Here is a 25,691-nt window from a genome sequence, read left to right as displayed (position 1 = left end):
TATTCCCTATTTTCATAGGATTGATTGCTGTTGATATAAGTACTCTTACCGAGAGAAATGTGTAAATATTAGGTACATTATGTTATAATTTATAACTTTACAACAAAATATTTTTGTATATTGATTTGATGGCGTCTTTTTATTTTTTATTAAATGAAAGCTTTAAATAAAAACAGTAATTTCTAAATGTTCAAGAGTGTTAGGTAATTTCTCAGGTGGATTACTGCATAACTCGCGGATCGCTCGATCGCCATCCTTGGTCTAGGCGACGGTATTTTACTAGAGAATGTGATGATTGTCACTGATTTTTTACTGTGTGGAGTCTTCAAATATTGTTTTAAGATTAGTGAATATGCTTTGAACCGTACTATATTAATGGAATGAAAGGTAATAAAATGCTTATCCATTTTGAGCTATCTTCATGTTTTAATAATTACTTTAACGTTAATGATAAATATAACATCAAATTACAAATGTACGAATTTTAAAATTTCAATATTTTGCAACTATATAATAAAATAAAATAATTAAAGTTTATTTGATGTCACACAGTAGGGCGACTCCTCGTAGTGCCCAATGCCTGGGATTTTGATCTGTTTCAAAGTCAATGGATCCAACATATTTCTGGTCAGTCCGTTGCGGCTTCCTATAGATCGGGCATTCGTAAAGCTTGGGATCTTTTCCCGCAGTAGTGTTGATAGCGTAAATATATATTACTGGCATCTGTTCGTATAGAACTTTTGGTTTCGATTCAATCAGCTTGCCACAACGACGATCCAAAGAAGCTCCTTTAAATAAAATTCACATTAATCGAATTGTAGGCTCTAATAGCTTAAATCAATACATTCTACGGGCCTCGTATAATCCCAACCTTTGGTAAGTATTCATTTAGTTACAGAAAAATGGCCCTCTAAATATTAAAATTTGTTCAGTCTAAAATTGATTGCAAAGCTCACTTATATCTGAACCTACTGATAATATTTTGAAATCAATAATACAACTACTACCATTACGCCATTTCTCAACAGAGGTAGGCAGAGAGAATGGATCAACGCACTCGTCTGTCCTGACTTAACCAACAGCTTCCTAGCTTTCTCTGAATTCATACATCTAATCATACTACTGTATTACGTATACATTTTATACAGTCATATCTCAGATTCTGATTGATTTGGTCGTGACAAGTCTTTTATGGCCGTCCTCGTTATGTTCTCTCCATAATTTTTGCCAAACATGCTTTCTTAGTCATTCATTCGTCATACACGCCCTCAACATTTCCAATCCACCTTGAAAATCCTTTCTTTATCTTTTCAATTATCTCTAACTCAACCATGACATTAATTTTTATTAAGTCAATTATCGATTTTCTGTATATTCGTCTAAGGGTGGTGACTGACCGGAGCATTTCGTAGTAACGTAACGTAGCAACGTTTCTCGCGGCGAGCATCAGCGAGCATCCGAAACTATGGATGGAGCGCACGGCTCGCTGTACTGACTATACGAATCCTCGAAATGGCTCCGGTCAGCCACCACCCTAAGAACTTTGCTTCCATACTTCTTTAACAAAATTCATATTTAGCTTCCATACATCAGTAGTGGAATTGCCAGTATGAGATATTTTTATTTTCAATCATCGTTTCAAAGCACTATTCATTATATTCCCTACATTTACACTTCTTAGAATATCTATATGTATATACTTTTCATTCATTCAAACCCTTATCCGCACCCTAATGGCATATGGGGTATTGCATCATATACTTCTTCATCTTCTCCAAACCCTTATCTGTACCCCAATGGTGCATAGGACACTAAGTCATACAAACGCAGTGTTATCTTGATCGTTAAAACATGAAGGAAATGTGATCAGCCCTCCGCTCGGTGGGAATCGAACCCGGGACCTCTAGAACGGTAGCCGAGAGTGCTGACCATTACACTACGAAGGTGGACAGTTTAAAATTCCTTAAAAATACAATTAAGATATTATAATTCCTGCACTTATTCCAAGCACTCATCTTATACTTAAATCTTGCATTTTGTAAATTAATGTAAGAAAAAGAGATAGAGCTGATTAGGAAATAGATTAGGAAAACTTAAAAACTAGATTAGGAAAACTAATTGTTAAGTGTAACGGTTTGTGAGATTGCGTCTTATTTTTTCAACCATGAACCATAACGTAAAGTTTTTGAGGAAAGAGTCTGAATTATTACATAAGGTTTAACTATTTAATTGTTACCTTCAAGAAAGAGTCCAGCAACGTAGACACCCTCCGGTGGGCCTTCGTGTAAATCTTCCTTGTTATGTTTTGTTATGAGATTTTGCAGAACAACCGAATCCAAAGCCCATCCTTTGTGAGCCCTTGTTACCTCCTAAAATATTGAATATATATATATATATATATATATATATATATATATATATATATATATATATATATATATATATATGTATATAAATATATATATATATATATATATATATATATATATATATATATATATATATATATATATATATATATATATATATATATATATATATATATATATATATATATATATATATATATATATATATATATATATATATATATATATATATATATATATATATATATGTATATATATATATATATATATATATATATATATATATATATATATATATATATATATATATATATATATATATATATATATATATATATATATATATATATATATATATATATATATATATATATATATATATATATATATATATGTATCTTATTATTTTTTGAAATCTCATCAAAGATGAAGAAGAATATGGAAGTCTGGGCATTTACGGGGCTTACGACCGTCATAGGCTGGTTTGAGTGATCACTTTACACACGTGTAACATTCACCAATTCTACCCATTATTGACAACCACACTACTCAAATTCTTGGAAGTTCTATATATATGAACCAATTTAGAAACCTTGTTCACGAATCACTAAAACTTCACTAGAGACTTCTATTGTTGAGATATAAAGAAGCTTTTTATTAAGCAGAAACTCTTATATTAAAAATAATATGAAAATAACTCCTGTAATTGGAGATAATCCAGATTTTGTGAACAAGTATTTGGACACACTCAAAATGTTGTAAATATGTATCTTGTTAACGGGTAAAATAACTCCTTTTTGTTGTTATTCCAATTCACTTTCAAGCAAACAACAACAACTTCAAAATGATTATTGAAAATATAATCAAGTGATAATAAATATTATCTTACTTAAACTAGACTATATTACATGGCATAAAGTTCCCGCTGCCCAAGAAACTAATATTCCAATTCGAAGTAAGCTCTCGTCTGCTTGTAAAAGAGCTGATAGCCAGCAGAAGAGCCTGGAGGCAGCTTGTGGACTCCATATGCTTAATCAAATGCTTGGATCAAATAAGTGAAAAAAAATCTTGTTAATTTATGTAAATTAAACAAGATTTTCAGCCCAAAACTTCTTGTTACGGAAATGATCCATATTTCAAAAGTACTCAATTTCCGAAGAACTTATAATTTTTGGAAAATTAAAACTTCTCAAATTTCTTAAGCTAAAAAGTAAAGCTGAAAGCTTTTGGAAAACAAGATAATGCAAAAAGGACGCTTTATAAAGAAACTGTATTTCCATCTGAATAAGTCCATTAGTAAACCAAGGGGGTTGGTTTGCAAAAGTGAATTGTAAAGAAGTCTCATATTATGTCAGGACCAGAAATTCCTTATGGGTAAACAGATTACTTGTTTCCCTTAAACGATTTCCTCTGCACGTTAATTAAAATGCGATATCCAATTACATTTCCCCCTTAGATGGGAGGATACTCCTCAATATAAGGTAATGCGCTTTAGTTGCAGTTCGATTCCAGGTCAGACGCATTCAAAATGTGGAAAAAATTATTTAAAATCATTGATATTTGTAATGCTTCTTTTTTACCCATATAGTCTAACTGGTTTTAGAGATATAATTATTTTAACAATAGCTAAAGGTCACGTAAATATTTCGCATAAAAGTTAATATACTCGTATTTTCTGAACGAAAACAGTACAATCAATACATATATCCGTAAGCTGAGTAAAAGTCCACATTTTATTGTAAAAAAATGTCCATTGAAAACATTAAATGACTTGATTTAATTACCAAAAACAATTTTTGTGTTATTGGGTAATATTTGAAAATTTGTCAATAAATACTTGGTAAACGTATATTTATCAGTGAAATATGTATTTTTTTATATTTGTGATTGGACATTTAAACGTTCTTTTAATCGATAACAAATTCGTAACTTCGCACTCGCAAGGGAAAATATCTTATTCAAACATGACAATCAAATCTGAAAACAGGGTCAAATCTCTTACTGTGAGAAATACAAGCGAACTAGATAAGGCTGAAGAACTTATTAAAACTGCCACACAATAGCTGAATTCAGAAGGGAACATTTAAAAAAGAAATAAAGGAGAATATGTTTGATTGTTTTAAGGGTTTGGGAAATATCATCAATAAATTATCGCTGGCAAAGTATGCTCTTAAAGACAAGATAATATCAATGGTAATTCACTCAAGTCAATTGAACTTCACATTACCTCTTAAATAATTATGTTAGAAAAACATCAAACTCTTATTTCACGTATCCATGAAGAAATATCCAAAGTAAATAACAATGAAAATAAACTTGTAAATTCCACAAAAACTTAAGCACTGATTGTTCCTTCTGAGGATGGAACAAAAACTAGTATTGAATTGAATTTGTGATAAAAAGATCTGTTAATCAGATATTGATTGTCAATTACATTTCGCAAAAAGATGTTAATAAATTCAAAGAAGAAATTAAGAGAAAAAGTGATCTCTATATTGAAGAAGGACAAATCAAGTATTCTTATTTAGTATCTTAAGGGTGAAGGTTAATAGTTACAGATGAATTTGTAAGAATAAACTTTTTGATAAATTAAGTAATTAAGCATTTATTAATGGTTAATTGCTATTAATTGTTTTAAAGATAATATAAATAGTAATTGCAAAGATGACTGGTATCATGATAACTAGTATTTACCATTTAAAATGGTAAATTACAAAGCGAGTGCTTCAAATATTGTTTTCATTGTAAGCTAATTTACTAAATGTATCGTATATTATTTTGAGAAATAAAAAGATTTTGTGTTTTGATCCAATCACATTTTTACTAACCAACTAGTTTCGGCAACAACCTGTTGCCCTCTTCAGGGTTTAATTAATGACTAATTTTAATTTAAGACCAAGTCATAAATTAAACCCTGAAGAGGGCAACAGGTTGTTTCCGAAACTAGTTGGTTAATAAAAATGTGACTGGATCAAAACACAAAGTCTTTTTAATTCTCAAAATAATATATCAATATGATCCACAAAGTTAATGCTTTCAATGTTCAAAACATAAATGGGACAAAGGGTGAAGTTACGTCGCAAATGTCTATGGATAGATCCGCAATTGGCCAACCCCTCATCAAGGGACCACTTAAATTGTCCGAAGGTTGTTCACCTAAAGAGTTCATAGATAAAGTAATAAGGGTGAAACCAAACCTGTCTCATGGCTGTTAGGAATCCCTGTGGATTGAAGAAACCAGTCATCCAAAACACATTCGGTCGCCCGTTAATGATCCAAGTCCTGAACTGGTGATCTCTCTCTAAGAGCTCTGTGTACCAAAAACCTAAAGTGGCCGATTCCCAAGACACCTTTAAAAACAGCACAAATTTATTTAACATAACATTTGGTAAAAAATAATTATTAATTTTTTTTAAAATATGTTTAATATTTTTGTAAACCTTTATGCTTCCATTATTCTTAGATATTAAATTAAGGTGAAGAGTTAAAGTTTGTATGTTGAATGGTTTTGTATTTATTTGTACTAGTCAAATTCCTTCTTATGACCTACTACTACAAATACTACTACCATCACGCCGTTTCCCCGCAGGAGTAGGCAGAGAGGGTGGAACGGCACACTCTTCTGTCCTGACATACACTCCTCGCCTCCTTCACATCCATACATTTAGTCATACATGCCCTCCGATTACGCAGACTTTTGACACCGCCAGATTTTAGGTTCTGATTGATCTGATTGTGCCAAGTCTTTTTCGGTCGTCCACGTTCTGTTTTCCCTCTCACATTCGCCACATATATTTTCTTAGTCATTCTCTCGTTATCCATTCGCTCCACATGTCCATACCACCTTATTGGCAAAGACCTTATCTATATTTAATAAAAAAAATATGACCTTATCTATATTTAATAATATTCTCGTATAGGGCACTGTATCAAATTGACTTAAGCAGTATCAGTCCTGTGCTTATATATTTTTTTTTTAGATTTATTCTGATATTTTTTAGTGGAACTCCATTTTATATAATGAAACAACAAATTCATGTATATCTTTTTCCATTGTTATTTTATTTCTATCGCTTTCAACTTTATCAATGTCTTTATCGTCATGTGTGCAATAACGTCTCTATAACTGCGTTGTATAACCTACACTACCCAAATATTGACATGATAAGTTGGTAAATGTAATAGTTAAAAAAATTATGAACCTTTTGCCATTTTTCTGGAATTCTAGCATCGTACATGGCATCTAGTGATTCCCTTAGTCCTTGGCTCATCACAATTGTGCCGTCAATAGCGAGTTTGAGATCACATAGAGTTGAATAGACAGTCAAGTTAACTCTTTGTATTCTATCGATTTCTTGCCTAAAAGCAGAAAATATGTACGATTGAAATTCTAATATGCAAAAAATATCTGGTCAAGCAAGCATAAGGCCTTTTCAGAACATTAAACGTCATTGTTTTACTACTCCAATTTATTGCAAATTGCACTGTACGGAAAATATATTACACTAAGTAAATTAATATTTGCAGTGGAAATTCTAGCTCGTATCTATGTAAGTCTAAAATATAGTTTTATTTTATGTACCCAATATGTAATATTTATAAAAAAAAAAACATCTGAATTTATTTTTTATTAAAAAAACTTGAATTACTGACGTAAAACTACTTTGCCAATAACTGTAGGTGTAACTCTAGGTGTAATTAAGTATTTAATTGTTTTCGTTGCCATAATTACGCAATAACATCCATATATCAAAATGTAAATGTTAGTTTGTTCAAAACACCGATTGCTTCGAAATTTTAGCACAACATTGCATTCAAATACGCAATGTTTTTATCTAAAAAAACGTTATTATTGGATGTATGGTTTCTCTTTCCATTATTTTTCATTTAATCAGACTAAGCCACAGCAACAAAAATGAATACTATAAATAAAAACAATGTTACTAATATTTAACATGGGTCAGTAAATATTAGTTAATTTGATGATACATTTTATTTAAGTACTGATATTTTTTACCTCAAGAAAATGTTCATGGGTAGAAAAGCCCCCATTCTTTGTAGTGATTCTTTCACTTCATGAGCAACATACTGCTTTGGTAGTTTTTCTAACATATCTTCCGCTAACCGGTAAACAATGCTCTCTCTCGTTTCACCCCCTTGACTTCCTCCTTCCTTTGGCTGCACACTTAATATGGTATCCAAAATTCCTTTCGCCGTGTTGATTTGGTAAGTTATGTCAGCGTTGCTGTGAAGCCCAAATACTTCTGGGGTATCTGTTAGAGGAAGAATGTTGATGTAATCTATGTAGCCTTGGAGGTTTCTTGTTGAAGGTACTTTGTAACCCGTATAAAACTCGAACTCGGGCTTGAGCAGTACATCGCTGAACCACACATTGGTGAACGTAGTAAGAAGCCTTTTATCAAAATCGTCCGTCACTCTTCCACCATATTGGACCTCACCGAGCATGTAACAAACTGTTGGCCAAGATATGCCTTTCTTAGAATCCATCTCATCGAGGTGATTTTGGACAAATTGGACGCTGGCTGCCAAGTCAGCTTGGTTGAATTCGTAAGGAACATTCCAGCCTAGAGGTCCAAATTTCCTTCTCTCTTGCAAAACTGTATGTAAGAATGATACAGCGTACAATAAAGGGGGCCATTGGTTTTGAGCAGAATAATCTAGCATGTCCTGGGTAATATTTTGGTAGGTTCTTCTCATGCTAGCTTTTATACCTTGTGGCGGTTCGTTTGTGAACTTGATCGCCATCTGCAATAACCCGATAGGAAACTCGCTATGAACTTCAGTTGTCATCCACAATCGGAAGGAAGCGTCAACCTGTTCAGTCTCTACTAAAACGTCCATCGCTTCAGTTGAAAATGGAAGAGACAGGTGAATATTTTGAAGTAATACCCAGCCTCCATGATTCATGGAGTCCGCAATCATTTCTCTCGCCACTATCTCTTGACCTTGTCCCATAGACACAGACTTCAGCGCTAAAATTGAATTTATGGTATTTCATAATATTTCTGTAATAAAGTCAATTAAGCGATCGTTTATAAGTTTGTCACTTACGTATTTCCTTTGCCTTTGCTAAAGATGCTATCTGAGCCGAAGGATCAGATCCTATAGATAGAATACATATAAGAGGAGTTCTGGATTCAGATTCACTCCAAGTTACCTCTAAATCCAAAATACAGCCTTCGCCATACTCTTTGCCTAGAGATTCTGAAATTTTTATTTTTAATATTTATATGAGAGTATTTTATCCTGTGTTATGAACGGTCTAAAATGAAGACAAAACTTTTAAGACGGCATTATTAATATATTTTATAGAAAAAAGTTTGTCACCTGCCACATATTTTCTAGCTTGCGATAATGTCCTATCAGGACTCCATGATCTGACTAAAAGGAGTCTTCTAAATACATCTAAAGACTTTTGATATCCGCTAGGTATATCCTCTTCTTCTGGTTTTTCCTTTTCGTACCACACGCGCCATTCTTTTTCGTTGCTTTCAATCTTTAAATAAATTGAATTATATATTTTGTAATATCGTATCTAATTATAAATATAATACCATATCTAATTATAAATATAATAGTTACAACAATACATACCCTGGTCAAAACATCAACAAATGTATCTAGCTTATTTATTTCTACTAAATTCAACCAAGTTATGTCAAGAATCCATTTGAACGGCTTAGGAGTAACAGCATTCAAGTCCAAAGAAGCGCCACCTTTGATAAATGCCATAAACTCATCGTGAGAAATAATTCCTTTATGACAGTCAATTTTCATTGCTAACATTAAAGTAAACAATGCCTTATGTCTTTCGTATAAACTTCTTAAAGTAAATGTCCAAACCTCCTTAGTTAAATATCTTAGAATAATATCAATTCTCTCTTCCGTTACATTACTCTTGGTAGATTTTGTTATCGAATTATCAAAAATAGTTAAAAATTGTTTCAATGAGTTTTGGTACATAGTGTTGACATTACTCATTTCAACTATAAGGAAATATAAAATAGATCCCCTTGCTGCCACTGCTCTAAATTCTTCCCGAGCTATCATGATTTTCTTTTCCGTTATTTCGGCCACTTTAAGTTTCTCATTGACTTCTTCAGATGTGGTTTTAGTAATTTGCAAAACGTGAATAAGAGCCTCATCATCAACTAATGATCCTTCTGAAGATGTTAACCTGCAAAGGAGATTGCTCTCAAGCTCTTTCATACTTCGTTGATTTTTCATTACTGATTCAAAAAGGGCAACACGTTCTGCTTCCAAATCAGCCTTTTCCATTAGAATAACTCTACCAAGTAGCTGATCTTCCAAGCCTTGCATTGTGACAGTGAAGTCAATAATAGAAGTTTTAGCACTTATTTCTGGAGAATATGCGGGATTTGGAAGTTTGGTTGTGATATACAGCATAAATCCGGGCATAACGTCACATTCCTTATCTCCCACAACGACTTTTTCAATCGAACCCGATTTTATAAAATTCTTCTCTAATACATTGTCAATCACAGGATCGAGATCGATATCTACGTCTTCTATTAGTAATGGTCGACCTAAAGATAGGCTGTCTTCTAAGTGTGTTCTAAAATATTTATGATTAAGTGAAGTTATTTGCAGTTCATTTGCGGTTTCCTTGTTTTTTATCCACATTTTGCCTTGAGTTTGAGGATCAACTAAAAGAGGATATGAACTAGATTTTGTAACAATCAATGCATTTTGAACTGATAGATCATCGTTAGGAAGACCAAACAATGTCCATTCTGATATCGTCGAACTTTCCACGAGCATATTAATGATACTCAGATTTGCAGTGAATGGTATATTCCTAGTAGTTAGGATATCCATCCAACTGTTCACTAGGTTTTGCCTAAATTGTTGATTATATGGGCCACAATACGAAAGGAATCCAGTTGCTAGTACAACATCCCCAACGAGTCTACCTAGTTGTTCTTTAAATTCTTTACTTTGTAACGTCCAACGAATCTTTTCCCCACCTAAACCGTTAATAAGAGCAGTAGCGGCATTCATTTTTCTCAAACAACAATTAGCTGCATCTGTTAATCGTTGTTTTTCCGATACAGCTGAATCATATTGTTCCTTTACTGCTCGAAGAGCCATTTCTCTTTCTTCTAATTGTCTCTCAGCACCAGCCAAATCATCCATAGCAATCTAAAAAAGTACATGATTCATTAAATAGGGATAGATTGTAGGTGCACCAAATAATCTTTGTAATATATATAAATCGGAATATAATAAACAACCTTCAGTCTAGCTTCTTGTAATGTTAAGTTAGCTTTAAGAGGAAGAACTTCTCTGTTCACACTATGAAAGAATGCCATGGCTTTGGTCCATGATAATAATCCAGCGACATCGCCACAAACTCTCTTAGCCGTATCCATATTGTAGTCTTCCATCTCAAAATACGGTAAAAGGTGTTCTACCATCTCATTATTAATAATGTCTTTCGGATAGTTTTGTAATTGTAGCAGAAAAGTTGTGCTTGACATCATCTAAAATGTTGCAAGTTACAATGTTACAATTTTGTACAAAAGGGCACTCTGTATTATAATATTATTCTACGTGTATAATTTTCTGTTATTTATTATGACAAACCTTAAGCGATTCCGCCCATGATGGTTTTGGACAAGGAGCAGCAGTATCTCCAATAACCGCGTGCAACTTTCGTTGAAATAATATTAATACACAATCCATAATACGCATAATTAAATGAGGAGGACGACCTAATTTCCTCACAGTCGCGATGTGGGCTGGTTTTATGGTATTAAGAGCAGCTTCAGCTTCCTCTAACGCGGGCTTTGCAGCTTCCAATTTTTCTTCGGCAAGTGCTTTTTCTTCCGCAATGTAAGCTACAAGAATTTCTGCCTTTTCTTTTACCTTTTGAACTTGATTTTTAACTATTTCTGCTTGTTTAGCTTTTTCAGTTACTTCTACTAGGACAAATTCAGCTTTTTGAGATGCATGTGCTAGTTCTTGTTCCATAACAGCCAAATCTTTCTTAAGAATCCCAACCGATAGAGAGGCTTCGGCTAGTTTTTCTAAGCCTGTATCCATTCGGAGGGCCCCTTCGCCTAACTCTAGTTGTTTCATTTGATAAATATTTTTGTAACCGCCTATAAAATTAAGATACGATTTAGGAGTAACGTGAGTGGCACGACGGAATCTTTGAAAGTATTCAGCAGAAGTTTCCGAAACAATATCTTGAATCGACCCAAGTGCTGTTTGTAGTTCAGTTTTGACTTCGGGTGTGCAAGCGATTTCAAAATCGGTCAAAAAATGACTGGCAACAGATATCAGAGCATCTTTGGGCCATGGTTGGAACCAATCAATGGTACATCCAGAGATTAAAGCTGGAAAACGCATCGCTCTATTTCTAAACGATTCTCCAACCTAAAATCCATCAGAATCATAAATTAATTCAATAAAAAGGTTAAAGGATTTGAACTTAATGTAGTGGCTAAAATAATGTGAGTTATAGTAATGTGTTTAAAAAAAAACTTACCGGTGAGAAACAAAATACCACATGTAAGTTTTGACAGGTTCTAGTCATAAAGTAATCCATGATAATTTCATTAGTAAGTGTCCTTTTCTGATTTTCACGTTTCATAATAGGAGTCAACTCGGATATTATTTCAAGCTGTTCATCTTTAGTAAAGAGGTTTGATATAACTCCAGATGACAAAATGTTATTCAAATACTCTAAGAATCCTTCTTCCTTTATATCGAGATCAGTAAATATAAATGTAGTCCCTTTTCCTTGAACTCCGCATGAACGATACAGAAGCTTTAAATCTTCCAAGAAATTTGCCACGTTATAAGATCTGGTGAGGGTTATTTGAAAGGTCTTATAACCAGCTATGAAAGAAGAAAGTTTTGTGAGAGATTGTTTTCCAGACCCTCCCACACCCACAAGCATTACATTTCCTCGTGGGTTTCTTATAACCCTAGATATTTTCACAATATGTAACATTGCATCTGGGAAAAACACTAAGTCCATTCCGGCTCCGCGAACCATTTCATTAAACTGTGCCAAAAACATATCCAGACGTTCGCGTAGTTCATTGTGATTGAACACCGGCTCATATACTTTAGGTAATTCCATATCTGCATCTTCTCCTTCTTCTCCAGTGGGCTCTGGAGCATCCCTGTTTAAAGGAAATACACAGAATTAATATTATTGTATTTTATTAGTACTTATTTATTTATTTATATTTTATTTACAATATTTTATTATATCCTAACTTTCATTTGTTAATCCCCGGAGGATTATTAAGATGTATTACACATTCAGATGAAGCAGTCTTATGAAAAAGGAATATGAAAGTCCTAAAATAAATGCAGATATATCAATCATAAATTAGATATATCATTGGCTAGATTGAAAATCATACTAATATAACAAACTAATATAAGAGTTTCTGCTTAATAAAAAGCTTCTTTACATCTCACCAATCGATGTCTCAGTGAAGTTCTAGTGATTCAAGAACAAGGTTGAACAAATTGGTTCATATATATAGAACTTCCAAGAATTTGAGTAGTGTGGTTGTCAATAATGGGTAGAATTGGTGAATGTTTCACGTGTGTAAAGTGATCACTGAAACCAGTCTATGACGGTCGTCAGCCCCATAAATGCCTAGACTTCCAATTCTCCTTCATCTTTGATTAGATGTCAAAAAATAATAAAGATTAACAATCACTTTATACACTTGTATAACGTTATAACGTTGTATTCTGCTCATATTTTGGGACATCCATATCAGTGGATATTCTTTTCTCATAAAATTGTGTCGTCTCACTTTCAATTATAAATTTGTCATTTAATCAAAATTATTTACCTCATGAAATCAACGAATACTGGATTTCCCATAGTCATTTTTTTGTAATCTGGGCCCAAGGTTTCTTCAACAACCGTCAAGAGTGTTTTATCAAACCATTCTTTATCCGACGGAAGTGTAAATCTATCAGAGAAAACGCGCGAGCACTCATGCTTCCACAGTAGCATGAGACATTTCTCCGAATCTATGACCGTGGAAAGTGTGCCCACCATTCCTTGCCAGACCCTTGAAAGATCCCTCAGAGAAAATACGTAATGAAATTTAGCGGGGGTAGGAAGGAGAGTACTTCTTGTCCTTAGCCAAAGGTCACGCGTCATTGGAATCATCTTTTTTATAAGGCTTCTCACTTCCATCGCAAAACCTCTCTTTGTATTGTAATGACCCTCTCCAATTACTTTAAATATTTTATCGATCGCGATATTGTTAGGAGTAGGGCAATTAAAAATGGCAAATTGTCTCTTGAGACGAGACGGTATATCGTTTCTGCCTCCACCTTGAAACGTAAAAAATATCAAATTTATTTAAGATCCTGATTACTTGGACTGAAAGAGGATGAAAATGAATTTTGTCAACTCACCTGGTTGTCCCATCGCACCAAGGAATAGAATATCTATTACGGTCGTAAAGTCTCCCGGTCTTTCTAAACTATAAAATCCTTTCATATCCATAGTTTGCCTTACGATTTCGTTTGTTATCTGATCTCCCCACTCATTAATCTGTGGCAAATTTATGTCATCGATGAATATTATCATCTTCTTGCCTGCCGGAGGGCCGAAAGTCATTCCACTTCTTTTTTCTACATAGCTTTCGATTGTTTTCTGGAACTGGTAGGGACTTGTTGCAGAAGAGAAATTAAACGATCTTCCCACAAAGAGTTCCGGATTAGATTTCTTCATGTATGACTTCATCATAACAGTTTTGGCTGTACCTTGCTCCCCTATCAACAAGACCGCTTTATCTTGTTTCGCAATTACATTGATCAAGTAATCTATTCGCACATTATCAACTATAGGAATGAGAATACTCGAGTAGTCTGGGGAACTGTAGTCAGGGTAAACGTAATTAGTGACAATTGACTCCCAATGTTCCCACTTGCCTTGAATAGTAACGAAGAAATCGAAGACAGTGATTGATTTGTGGATAGCGGATGTTGGTAAATCTAAAATCTTTCCTGCGTTTTCTCTGAGGTATGTATCGAATCGATCTCTATCAGTACTATCCAAAAACGCTCCTAGTCCCCAAGTTAATGCAAAAATGTAAATTTTATGCAGGTGTTCACATGTGAACAAAGGGATTTCTTCGAGTTTGTCTTTATCATCACCCAAATCGTCGTCCAAATCACCAGAAGTAGATTTCGATGTTGACTGATCATCCTTTGTTTCGATCTGAGGTGGTATAAGTCCTTCTAATAAACTCAGCATTTGCAATATCACATTACATTTTAAGATTTCCATCGTCAACGTTAGATTTTGATAACACCAAGTGTAAATTTTCCCAAAAGTTTCATTAAACAAGTGTTCGAACACTTCGTTTTCTCTTGGAGACCTTTTTTTCAGCCACGCTCTCAACACTATAATGATAAAATAAAAGTAAAACGTGCTGATATCTATATAAATAAAACTATAAATGTTCGTTTGTTCAAAATATTAAAATTCATAAAGTTGTTTACTGATTGCTTCGATATTTCGACACACTCTTCGTTATTATAATATAAAATTATCCTATCCAACACACTTACCAGGACTCCAGTCTAATCCTGAAGAACTCATATAAACCATTCCGTTCCTGGAAACCGTTGCGGGAGAAGCATTGTCGATGTTGTGAGGTTCAAATATAATTTTACACGTTGGAGCCATGGTCAAACGATCGCCATTCGCGAGGGTTAACGTTTTATTATCATCGAGGACGGAATTCAAATTTTCTATCCATATACTATCCACAGGTCCATCTAGTACCAACCACACGTTATCGCCACTCTTTATTCGTAAGGTCTTCCTCCAAAGAGCCGAAAAAATGCCATCCGTCCAATCATTCGTCGCAACATCGAGACGCCCAAACATTTGAGAAGCTGTTATGGCTTTGGGGTTCATTCTCATTTCCCTAGGGATTTTATTACACATTAGGACACATGTTGATACTCAATTGAAGCATGAATAATTAATCGTAGATATCTCACCTATGTGCTTCTCCTATCTGAGTAAGAGATTTCATGAGAGTATGGATACAAGTGGTTTTCCCGGCCCCTGTGGGACCAAGAGTCATGATTCCGTGACGAACGCGCTGTGTCTCATAAAGCTGTAATAATTTCCCATGAGTTTTTTGTTATTAAACATATTTTCTCAGAAATCAAATATTATTCAATAACATATTTTCTCTTAATTCCCAAAGTTAAACTAAAATCATTTATATATTTATTCAATTAATGCATGCAATACCTGTATCAATTTTAAGACCCAAGGAGGATGATAAATCAAACTCGCTTCTTCTACTTGCTGTTGAATTGCTTCCTCTAATTCTGAATAAGTCGTTTTTTCGAGAGCCTGATTTGGGAAAAGATCTGCTACGAGTGAAATGAAGAGAGGTTCATCTTCGTCTATCAGCTTAGAGAGATTCATATCGCGAAGTACTCTCATAACAATGGTGCTTTCATTATCCTTCGTGTTTACTCTTTTAGATGCTCCGAGTGTTCTTAAAACTGAGAGGATATTTCGAAGACCAAAGTCATAGTGAACCTGTTGATGAAGATAATAATCTTAAGAAGAATAATAATCTTAAGAACTTGCATTTAAAAATATAAATCGTTGTTAAAAATATACTTTTTGGAAAAAAAAATCTTGCCTGTTTTGTAAGTTGTTCTTCACAAAGTTTGTAAAGAGTGTAAAATTTTCTAGCCAGTGTAATGTTTTCGAGGAAACCACAGCTAGCTAACTTTACTCGAATGATAATTTGTCTATCTGGTACCATCATAGACACTGTTCGAAACTGTATTTTCAAATTCTCTGGCAGTTCTTTCCTTCCAGCGTATCCTGGGTTCTACAACAAAAATGTTTTTACCGGTGTTTTCTGTATATTGCCTAGGTATTTTTTACATTTCTGCATTACTTTATATATTTAAGTATGTACATTTTGTGTTATTGCAAAAGTTAAAAACTAAAAAAAATGTTAACGACCACTAACCATGGTTATAAATATACCAAACTCTTGGCACATTTCAATGAGGTCTCCATCTGTAAAATAAAATGTTTTCTTCTTTTCTTTCTTTGCAGACAGGACAACGGCAACTTGCTGAGCAGCCACGGAGAGAACTGGAAGTTCGATGCGGTTGAATTCATCAAAGCACCCCCAAGTTCCAGATTGCACAAGACCTTTGTAAATCCTTCCCAAGCCCCTGTAGTCCATTTGGTCAGAGCAATTAAATACGACAACATATTTAGCTAAAGTTTTTCCCATATCCTTGACAGTTTCTGTTTTTCCAGTTCCTGCTGGACCACAAGGTGCTCCTCCCATGCTCATGGCCAGCGCTTGTGCAAGTGTGATGTAACATCTGCAATATTAGCATTATATTTTATATCACTTTCATGTGTTCACTTAATAAAAAATATATTATGACATTGTGAGTGTTACCTATCGGTTAGAGGAGTGATGACTAGCCTATCTGTACAACCAAGATACTCATTTTGATACGTAAATGTAACATCTGTAACGGATATCCATGTTTTATCTGCATCCTCTTTGAAATAAAATCTGCACTGTTTCAGCCATTCAAAATCTGTTGATGATTTTATATTCATACGGACCTAAAATAATTATGCCGTATATTATATATCTGTACTAACTATTTAAGAGTGATCAAAAGTGAATATGGAAACAAAACATACCAATGCATCAAAAATATCACGTTGATGAACGTGTATTGTAATTAATGTTTCAAATTTGATTCTTTCTATTTTAAGAAGGTCTCTAGTAGTTTGGTCAATAAGAGTATTCAGCAGTTCTAAAAATTTATTGTTGGTTTCTGCCATAATCATTTTGTCTTGTCTAGCTTGCGATAACGCAACTTCTGCGTCTCTGGTCCAAATCATTTGAATTCCCAAAAGTCCGATCTAAAACATTATCATAATTTTATTACTTTCTCCAGTGCAACATGATTACTCATATCGCTAAGATGATAGTTATACTTGAGCCGGCATTTTTTCAAGGAAAGACAGCATCACAAAGTTGGGATCGTTGAGGTTTGTATTTGCCGTTCTGATGATGGAATGCAGTGACATCTGTGACGTCTGCAACAGTGACATGAGCCATGTTTCCACAGAACCTTCCGCTCTAACTGCTCTTTCTAGAGGGATTTCCTCACCCTCCGAGGATATTATAGCTAGCATCTTGTTATATTCTGTGGAGCGTCAAATAAAATTTAAGATTTTCACGGTTGATATTGAAAATAACACTCGCTTATTTAAGTATACTAACCGACATCATGAAATTTGACGTATCTCGTGTTATCAAATATCGAAAGGAGATGATTTTGTATGGTGTGCGAATCGGAAGCCTGGCCCAAAATTTCAAGCAACGCCGGATCAGACACGAAGAAAAATCGAGGAAACATGGTCCTTTTCTTCTCCAGGTAGCCACTAAGAGATTTCTGGCAAAGCTCCAATTGTTCTTGTAAATGAGGTAAAAGTTGCTTCAGCAGATCATCTCCGACGCAACATGAAACTACTCCAGGAGTTTCATGGGCCCTCTGCATTATTTTCTGCCACGATTTGTCAATTTTCGAAAATCTTTTCGCCTCTTTTGGCAACTGTTTGGCAATGTCGCCACCAACAAATACAGCCTCTAAGTACACCCACATGTTTTGTACTAAGAGCCATCGCTCTAGAATTTCATTCGTATTTGATAAGTCAAATACCCATTGTTGAATTTGTTTGCGGAACGGTGCGTTGTATCTGAAAGGGAATATAATATTATAAAGCGATACATAAAGTTGATACATATTTTTACTCCACGTATTTTTTTCGTAAACAAATCTAGTCTTCTAAGATAAGAACCAAAAGTTCCTTTTTTCTACCAACGATGGTGCTATTGATATGTTATTTTTCATATTATTCTTGTAAATTAAATAAAATTATTATTATTAATTTCTTCTTCTTTTCCGTGTTCTTATACAGAAAAGAAGAAATACGTAGGATTAAGATGCACGGCTAACAAACACCAAGTGACGTTTAACTAACTAACTTACTTACCATCATGCCGCTTCTCCGCAGGGGTAGGCAGAGAGAATCGAACGCCACACCACTCTGTATTTGCATACCTTTTACATTCCCCTCTTCTACATTCATGCATCTCCTCATACATACCCGACGATTATTACGACTCCTGACCCGACCGCCTTTAAGTATTTGATATACCTGATTGTGCCAAGTTTTCCCCGGTCTTCCTCTGCTTCTTCTTTTTCCAACTACATTAGCCTCATAAATTTGTTTTACCATTCTTTCCTCACTCATCTCAGCACACCGAGCCGTGACGTTTATATTCTAATAATATTATTATTAAGACCGATTTAACACACGTGTACATTCTGCTTTAAAACCAATATCAATTATTAATTAAAATTACAATTTGCGATATTTTCTTACCTGTTGGATAAAAGTGACCCTAGAATCATGAGGCTGTCTTCCAATTGCCCTATGGTTTCAGCTGTAGTGTCTCCCCTAAGCAATAGTTCTCCCCTGTTATTGAATGTCATAAACGTCAGCTCATGCACGGACCATTCGTTTGTTACTTGTCTTAGTTTAGCTTCAATATCCTTTTCTTTCATAGCTGATATACAAATATCCTGCAAGAAAATTGTTTCGATTTATTTGATTTTTGTACAACATATTGTAAATATCTTTGTGCACAAGTTATGTATTTCAAAATCTTTACCGTATTATTTAACTGTCAACTTGTTTTTTGTAAAAAAACAAGTTGCATTTTGAGATAAGATAAGACCATATATTATTAGATTAAAACTAATATTTTTAGTTTTTCCACTTTTTTTTTTCATAGCTGCATTTTTATGCAAAAAAAAAATCTGCATTTTTTCATAGCAAAAAAAAGTGGAAAAGCTAATAATATTGGTTTTAATCTAATAATATATTAAAAATGCAATTCCATCACGAAGTGTCAGTGGATAATATAAATCTATTAGATAAGACCAGTCTGATGATGTCGGTTACCACGAAACCCGGTCGCTGGTCAAATAAAATTTGTGTGGAAAAAACTATATATTTGTTATTTTATTCTATTTTGGGATATATTATTAAATTCGAAGTCGTGAAGCACCCAATGAAAAAATTGTATTATTTTTTAAAAACAGTACTTATTTCGTTTACCTCTATGTCTTCTTTATACTGTAGCAGAGGAGCTTCCAAAATATTTTTTAGACAAAATCCTTCACTTTCTAACTCAAACACGTAGTTAGTAACTTCCATAATTCTCTGCCAATGGCGTGGTTTCATTGCTTTATTTGCCATCAGCTCTAAAAGTGGGCACATGTCGTTGAAGTCATCAATCGTCTTCTTCAATGCGAAGAAAGCTGGCCACTCTTTTAAACTGAAGAGAGAATAAAAAACATGAAAATACATAAAGATCTTGTTTTTACTTTAATTGTACACACACATACACACATGAAAATAGCACCAGATAAAATACCTACAAGCAGCAGACCTCAATAAGAAAATGAAGAAGATATATAAATTACCCTTTTGGAAGCTTACGACATCTATTTTGGAATTCCATTAGTTCATTATTTATCTCTTCGATGTTGACATCTCCCCAAGGAATGTCGTAATAACTACTGACCCTGTCAATGACGTCATTATAAAGCTTGTATAGTTTCTGTAAGAGATTCAACTCCTTCCTGATTTGAGCAAGCTCCGGATATTCGGTATGTGGTAAACCAAACAGTTCTTCGCCACTTTGATAGGTTTGAAGTTTTCGCCACATGCCATCGAATCGATTCTGGAATTAAAATACTCGGTTAGTATATATTACCAAGTAAACTTATACTTGGATGGCTTGACTCTGGCCAATGTTTGTACACGACGAATTCTTCAGTTATTTGGACGCGTGTCTCGTGGCAATGAGGATAGCTTGGTTATGATCGACAGCTTGGAGGGGAAGAGAGATAGAGGAAGATACCCACACGATGGACCGATTAAATTAAGGCAGCAGCAGTCACCTCGGTGGTTGGAGCGCTACGTGCAGCGCAGTCAAGGGATAACTGGAGAATGTTCACAGCCCTCAATAATGAGGACTAAGATGGAGAAGAAGAACCAAGTGAATTAATAAAGAAAAAAAAGTACCTGGAAGAGTATAAGCTTATCTGAAGCTTCTCTCGGAGTGAGGCCTGGTTGCATGGGTCCGGCATATCTGTATTCGTGGCAGTACTCCACGTTATCATCACGGAACTTCTGCAAGTTATTGGCTAGATCCTTCTCAAACTGTGGCTGCATGGACAGCAAAAGTACATGGGAGTTGAGGGCTCTAGCCTGTAGCTGTTGCCACGTATATCTCAGACTGTCTACTTGCTCCAAATCCTCGCGGTCTACTGGAAGCTCGTACCTTGATATTATGTTGAATGCCTCCTAAAGACCACAGACAAAAATAATAATAATAATTATTTATTGTGTATTTATATATATTTTTTCATTGCAATATGTTACAATTCAACGAACCTCAATGGGATCTATCTTGAGTTCCATATCCACTTCCTGTTCCCGTATTTTCTTCAGGGTGTCCATTACCATTCTTACATCGTCTAAATCTCGAATCGGTCTCTCCAGTTTTCTGTTCATTTCATTCATAACGGCGTAAACATAGTCCATCTCTCTTTTATATTTCTTTCTCATAGCTTGTCCAATTTTATGAGTACCGCCTAAAATGATCATTTTCAATTTGGTAGATCGATATTTTCAAAAAATATTTTTTATAAATCTTTGATCATAGATAAGGAAATCGTTTGAAATTAGATGTTTTTATGACAATAATATTGAGATTATATGTAAAACCCATTTAAGTATTATAAATTGTTTTGGATCATCCCATAAGTAAAACGGTTTTTCAATTACATGAACTTTAAGTCAAAGGGGGTAGGAGAACTACCTGCATCAACTTTTTATAAAAGCAGGTGGTAATTTCTCATTCTAAGTGCAAGTTTAGAAGAACGTAGTTCGATTTAAAGGGTCATTTTTGCAAAGTTATGATGGATGTGACAAAGCAGCATATTTGGCACGTTATGCTTTATGATGATATATTTTTATTTTATAAAAGGCAACAACGCAATTCAAACTGTGATAAATATATATGCAATAAATGTGGTCGGACAATAAGCGTAAGCTATTGTTCCAGAAAAAGACGAGCCTTGTCCTGAAAATCCAATGAGTTCGTTGAATATGTCTTGCAGAATCTGGTGGGAAAAAAAAACATCGTGACTGTTGAAGAACTGGCAGCGAAGCTTGGATATGGTTGTTCAACTATTCATCATCTTCATGCCATCGAAAAGGTCAGCGAATTGGATCAGTGGGTTCCTCACAATCTTTCGGATTTTAATCTTCCACAGAGAGTGAAATTATGCTGTTTGTTTCTGTCGCGTCTCAGGAATGAGTGTTTTTTTAAGAATAGTAACTGGTAACGAGAAATGGGCTCTTTATAAAAATATCAACCCCGAAGGCAGTGGATAGGGAAAGTAGAACCACAAAGAACCCCAGGCTAAAGAAGGTCTTTACTTACGTAAGGTGTTGTAATCCGTTAAGTGGAATATGAAAGGTTTAAAAAGTCCGCTTTAAGTTTTGAAATCCCAACCAAACGATAACGAAGCAGGTTTACTGCGAGTGATTCGAGCGGCTTATATCAGCGTTAGAAGAAAAACGACTATCTTTTGTTTCAAGACGAAAAGTGTTTTTCACAATCGCCATACATGGCGAGGATGAAGGTTCAAAGGCTGGAATGGGAAGCGATGCCCCACCAACCATATTCATCAGAAATTGGCCAGTCCGATTATTATTTATTACTGTAGTCTTCGTCTTATGAAAACACATTACTTATGAGATGACCCTATAGTAATATGACAAACCCAGTTCTGATTCATACTGGTATGTTGTACAATATTAAAACATATTTGCATAAAATGAACATTATTTTTATTGTTATTACTTTTAATTTCAGTAAGAAGGCCAAATTTTAATTTATCTGTTGTAACAGCCAAACATGAACAAAATATATGTAAATCTGCTTCTGTTGATAGTCTTGATTCCAATTCACTGTGTCTTCTTAATGATTGCTCAAATTCTCCCAGATTAGACGTTAATAATTCTCTCAGGGTCTTTTCATTCTTCCAAAGGTATTGATATGGTCTCCAACGTTTTATAAACTCGGTCAGTTCCTGTTGAATAAACCAACCAATTATAATTTGTCATGATGTGATGATGAAAACATAATATGATATCAGTTAATATTGTTTTCTGATTTTACTTTATTGTATCGAATTTGAGTAAGATACAATAAACCATGCTCATAATAAGGAGCAAGGTTTACTTTAGGGTTGAAAGAACAGAAAATCTAAGTGCCAATTGGAAATAAAAGGATACCATCGTATTTTTCAATTATTTTTTCTTTGAAAATACACTTGACATATTTTGGTACGATATTTTAAATGTGACATCGTAAAATATGGGTTAAATTAAATGAAAATCGAAATATAAATATAATATATCGTCAGCCAAAAAAAGATAGCTGGTAATTTTTTTTAAGAAGAAGAATATAAAGTTTTTAAGGATGGCTGTGCCTCGTCAATGGATTGTAACCCCCCCCCTTCTAGTGACGCTTTTTTGTTCGACGATATTTTTTGCTGAAACAATTATGTAGCAAAATTATGGAATGGGTGCTAAAAGCACTTGTGCACCTAATCACTTAGATCCGATACCAATTACATTAACTCTACCTTTATACTTGTTTTACACACATTAAGGGAGGTAGGTCTCCTTAGGCAAGAGTCAGGCTCTTAAGAGGTATTATTCAATTGTATTGGATGGTTCGAAACGTATTTTAATTCATTTTTGTATTTAAAATAAATATAAATGTTCTGAAATTTCTATCTTCCTTTAAATAAATGCTTTAAAATTCTAATTAGTATTTACATAAGCACCAATTACATTAAATCTACCTTTACATGTGTTATATTGCTAACGGTACTGGAACACTTTTGATGAGGAAGACGAAAACGCGCAAATGGAGACAATTATTTATTTATCAAAAAATCACAAAGTGAAAAGAACAATGTGACAACAATATATCAAAAATTACAAAACACAAGGGCGAGAAGAACAAAGCGACGCCAATAGAAACAGAGCGAGCGCGACGTATACACGTTTTGAATATTATTTAATCTGAGCACACAAAAATTTGTCCGCCACCCCTTATACAATATTATAACAATATTATAAACAAAATAAAAGTCGATGAACTGCGTCTCTTTGTTCTTCTCGCGTACATTTATGAATACTATTTTAATACATAAATTATTCTGAAAAATACACAGATTTTGGCCGAAACAATATGTGTGATCCACCTATTGTAAGGGAGAAAGTTCCCCTTAGGTAAAAGTCATGGGATGCTTCAAAACCTATTTTGATTTAAATTTTTTAAAAGTAAACATTAAAAAATTTCTACCTTCCATTTAAAAAACATGCTTTCAAAATTAATTAAAATTAATTTGTGATTAGTATTATCTTACTTGTTTGACGATTTGTGTGCAGGTGGCTAAAAGGGAGAGGATCTTGCCGACTTCTTTGTTCTCCATAATTTGAGCATAGAAGTTCTTGGGTTGATAGGTAAAGCTCGGCTTCTCCACCGACGCCAGTCTGTACAGGCGCTTCCTTCGCACTTTGGGGTCCTCCGGCACCTTGGACGCCTTGGAGAGCCCGCTCCCCTGTTGGTCGAGGCGGGACACTACATCTAGCAGGGCTTGTGAGGAGCGACCTATTGCCTTTTTCCAACTAGGCTTCGGCTGTTTGTGAGCCGGTAGCATGCAAAGCGCGTTGGATAAAGCGACACGATACAACGTAAAGTACACAACACAAAGGGCGCACGTAGTTTGTGAGCCAGTGGCATGCAAAGCGCGTTGGATTAAGCGACACGATACAACGTAATGTACACAACACAAAGGGCGCACGTAGTTTGTGAGCCAGTAGCATGCAAAGCGCGTTGGATTAAGCGACACGATACAACGAAATGTACACAACACAAAGGGCGCACGTAATATTTACAACGTACACAATGGAAAGCGTACGTTACATATGCGGAACAACGAAAACAACAGAGGGAAACACGAAATATACATGTTACAACGTATACAACAGAAAGACGACGAACAGAGCATAGGGTTAGTTTATTTCGTGCGGGCGACAAGCCGGTGGGTGTTGCGGGTGAGGGTAAGACATATAGAAACATCACATGTGATGGTGCAGACATAAAACACAGTCAACGTACACACGACAGACACACGGGAATTGGGTAAAATAGAAAAAAATAATTAATTAATCACATCATAATAAGTCATTATAAGTAAAGCGTGACTAGATAAGTAATAAAATATTTGAATCCATGGAAAATTGTTTTCTTTTTAATCCTACACTGCATGTGTTACCGTTTAGATTTATAAATTTCAAGTGTTTTTACGTCTCTTTCTTTATAAGGATTGCGTCTTTCTAAAGGGTGAAATTAAGAGTCAGATTTTTTATGTGACAGATATAAAAAAAATAGGTACTGGGATCACATCCACAAACACTACTAATCAAATCAAACTAGAATGAACTGGAAACGTTTAAAAATTATCTAGATTTTTTTTAAAGATGTGTCAACATAGATATAAGGAGAAGAAATTGGAAATTAACTTATTTAATGTTTAAGTAATTTCTTTAAACACTTTTTAACTGTCACCATTTTACCTAAATTTCTAATTTATTTTTAACTTTTATTGAAAATATCCATTTTTTACTTCGTTGGAGACATCTCAGTCCTATTGAGAATCCAAAAATCATATACATATTATATACATTGTTTTAAAAAAAAAAACATTTTGGTGTTTTCTACGAAAAAAATACAGCATAAATTTGTTTAAAGTTCTATGTTTTAATCTTAATTTAACATCTATTATCGAATTACCATCTTTAGCTGTAGAAAACAAAAAAACCATGCAATGCAGGATTAAGAACTGCCAGTGCTTATATTTCAAACAAATTAAGTTACTTCGATATTCGTGTATTTACATGTTTAAAAAAAAATTATTCTAGATAATATTTAAATATATATATATATATATATATATATATATATATATATATATATATGTATATATATATATTTATATATATATATATATATATATTTATATATATATATATATATATATATATAT

At 34.0% G+C, this 25,691-nt stretch overlaps 1 protein-coding gene across 1 annotated transcript in view; it reads right to left on the bottom strand.

The window, feature by feature from the left end:
• Positions 1–534: 534 nt before the first annotated feature.
• Dhc1 (dynein axonemal heavy chain 1) overlaps positions 535–25,691 on the bottom strand; it is a 60,584-nt gene continuing 35,427 nt past the window's right edge. The window contains exons 20-48 of the mRNA XM_088266120.1: positions 24,009–24,281; positions 22,430–22,658; positions 20,953–21,152; positions 20,581–20,862; positions 19,977–20,236; positions 19,609–19,828; positions 18,871–19,070; positions 17,705–18,180; positions 17,416–17,627; positions 17,116–17,340; positions 16,862–17,034; positions 16,415–16,781; positions 16,076–16,270; positions 15,673–15,969; positions 15,414–15,532; positions 14,976–15,337; positions 13,815–14,807; positions 13,238–13,730; positions 11,905–12,547; positions 10,998–11,792; positions 10,646–10,894; positions 8,985–10,553; positions 8,718–8,886; positions 8,442–8,594; positions 7,387–8,362; positions 6,572–6,728; positions 5,567–5,719; positions 2,237–2,369; positions 535–788 (exon numbers count right to left, since the gene is read on the bottom strand). Coding sequence (XP_088122246.1) covers positions 535–788; positions 2,237–2,369; positions 5,567–5,719; positions 6,572–6,728; positions 7,387–8,362; positions 8,442–8,594; positions 8,718–8,886; positions 8,985–10,553; positions 10,646–10,894; positions 10,998–11,792; positions 11,905–12,547; positions 13,238–13,730; positions 13,815–14,807; positions 14,976–15,337; positions 15,414–15,532; positions 15,673–15,969; positions 16,076–16,270; positions 16,415–16,781; positions 16,862–17,034; positions 17,116–17,340; positions 17,416–17,627; positions 17,705–18,180; positions 18,871–19,070; positions 19,609–19,828; positions 19,977–20,236; positions 20,581–20,862; positions 20,953–21,152; positions 22,430–22,658; positions 24,009–24,281 — 10,827 coding nt within the window. The remainder of the gene's footprint in view (positions 789–2,236; positions 2,370–5,566; positions 5,720–6,571; positions 6,729–7,386; positions 8,363–8,441; positions 8,595–8,717; positions 8,887–8,984; positions 10,554–10,645; positions 10,895–10,997; positions 11,793–11,904; positions 12,548–13,237; positions 13,731–13,814; positions 14,808–14,975; positions 15,338–15,413; positions 15,533–15,672; positions 15,970–16,075; positions 16,271–16,414; positions 16,782–16,861; positions 17,035–17,115; positions 17,341–17,415; positions 17,628–17,704; positions 18,181–18,870; positions 19,071–19,608; positions 19,829–19,976; positions 20,237–20,580; positions 20,863–20,952; positions 21,153–22,429; positions 22,659–24,008; positions 24,282–25,691) is intronic.

This window comes from Brachycentrus maculatus, unplaced genomic scaffold (genome assembly GCF_059751285.1).
Source record: "Brachycentrus maculatus isolate JH-2025_06_01 unplaced genomic scaffold, ASM5975128v1 h1tg000261l, whole genome shotgun sequence".
Classification (NCBI taxonomy): Eukaryota; Metazoa; Arthropoda; class Insecta; order Trichoptera; family Brachycentridae; genus Brachycentrus; species Brachycentrus maculatus.
The sequence above is the reverse complement of the archived record's forward strand: the minus strand, read 5'-3'. Positions and strand labels throughout refer to the sequence as shown.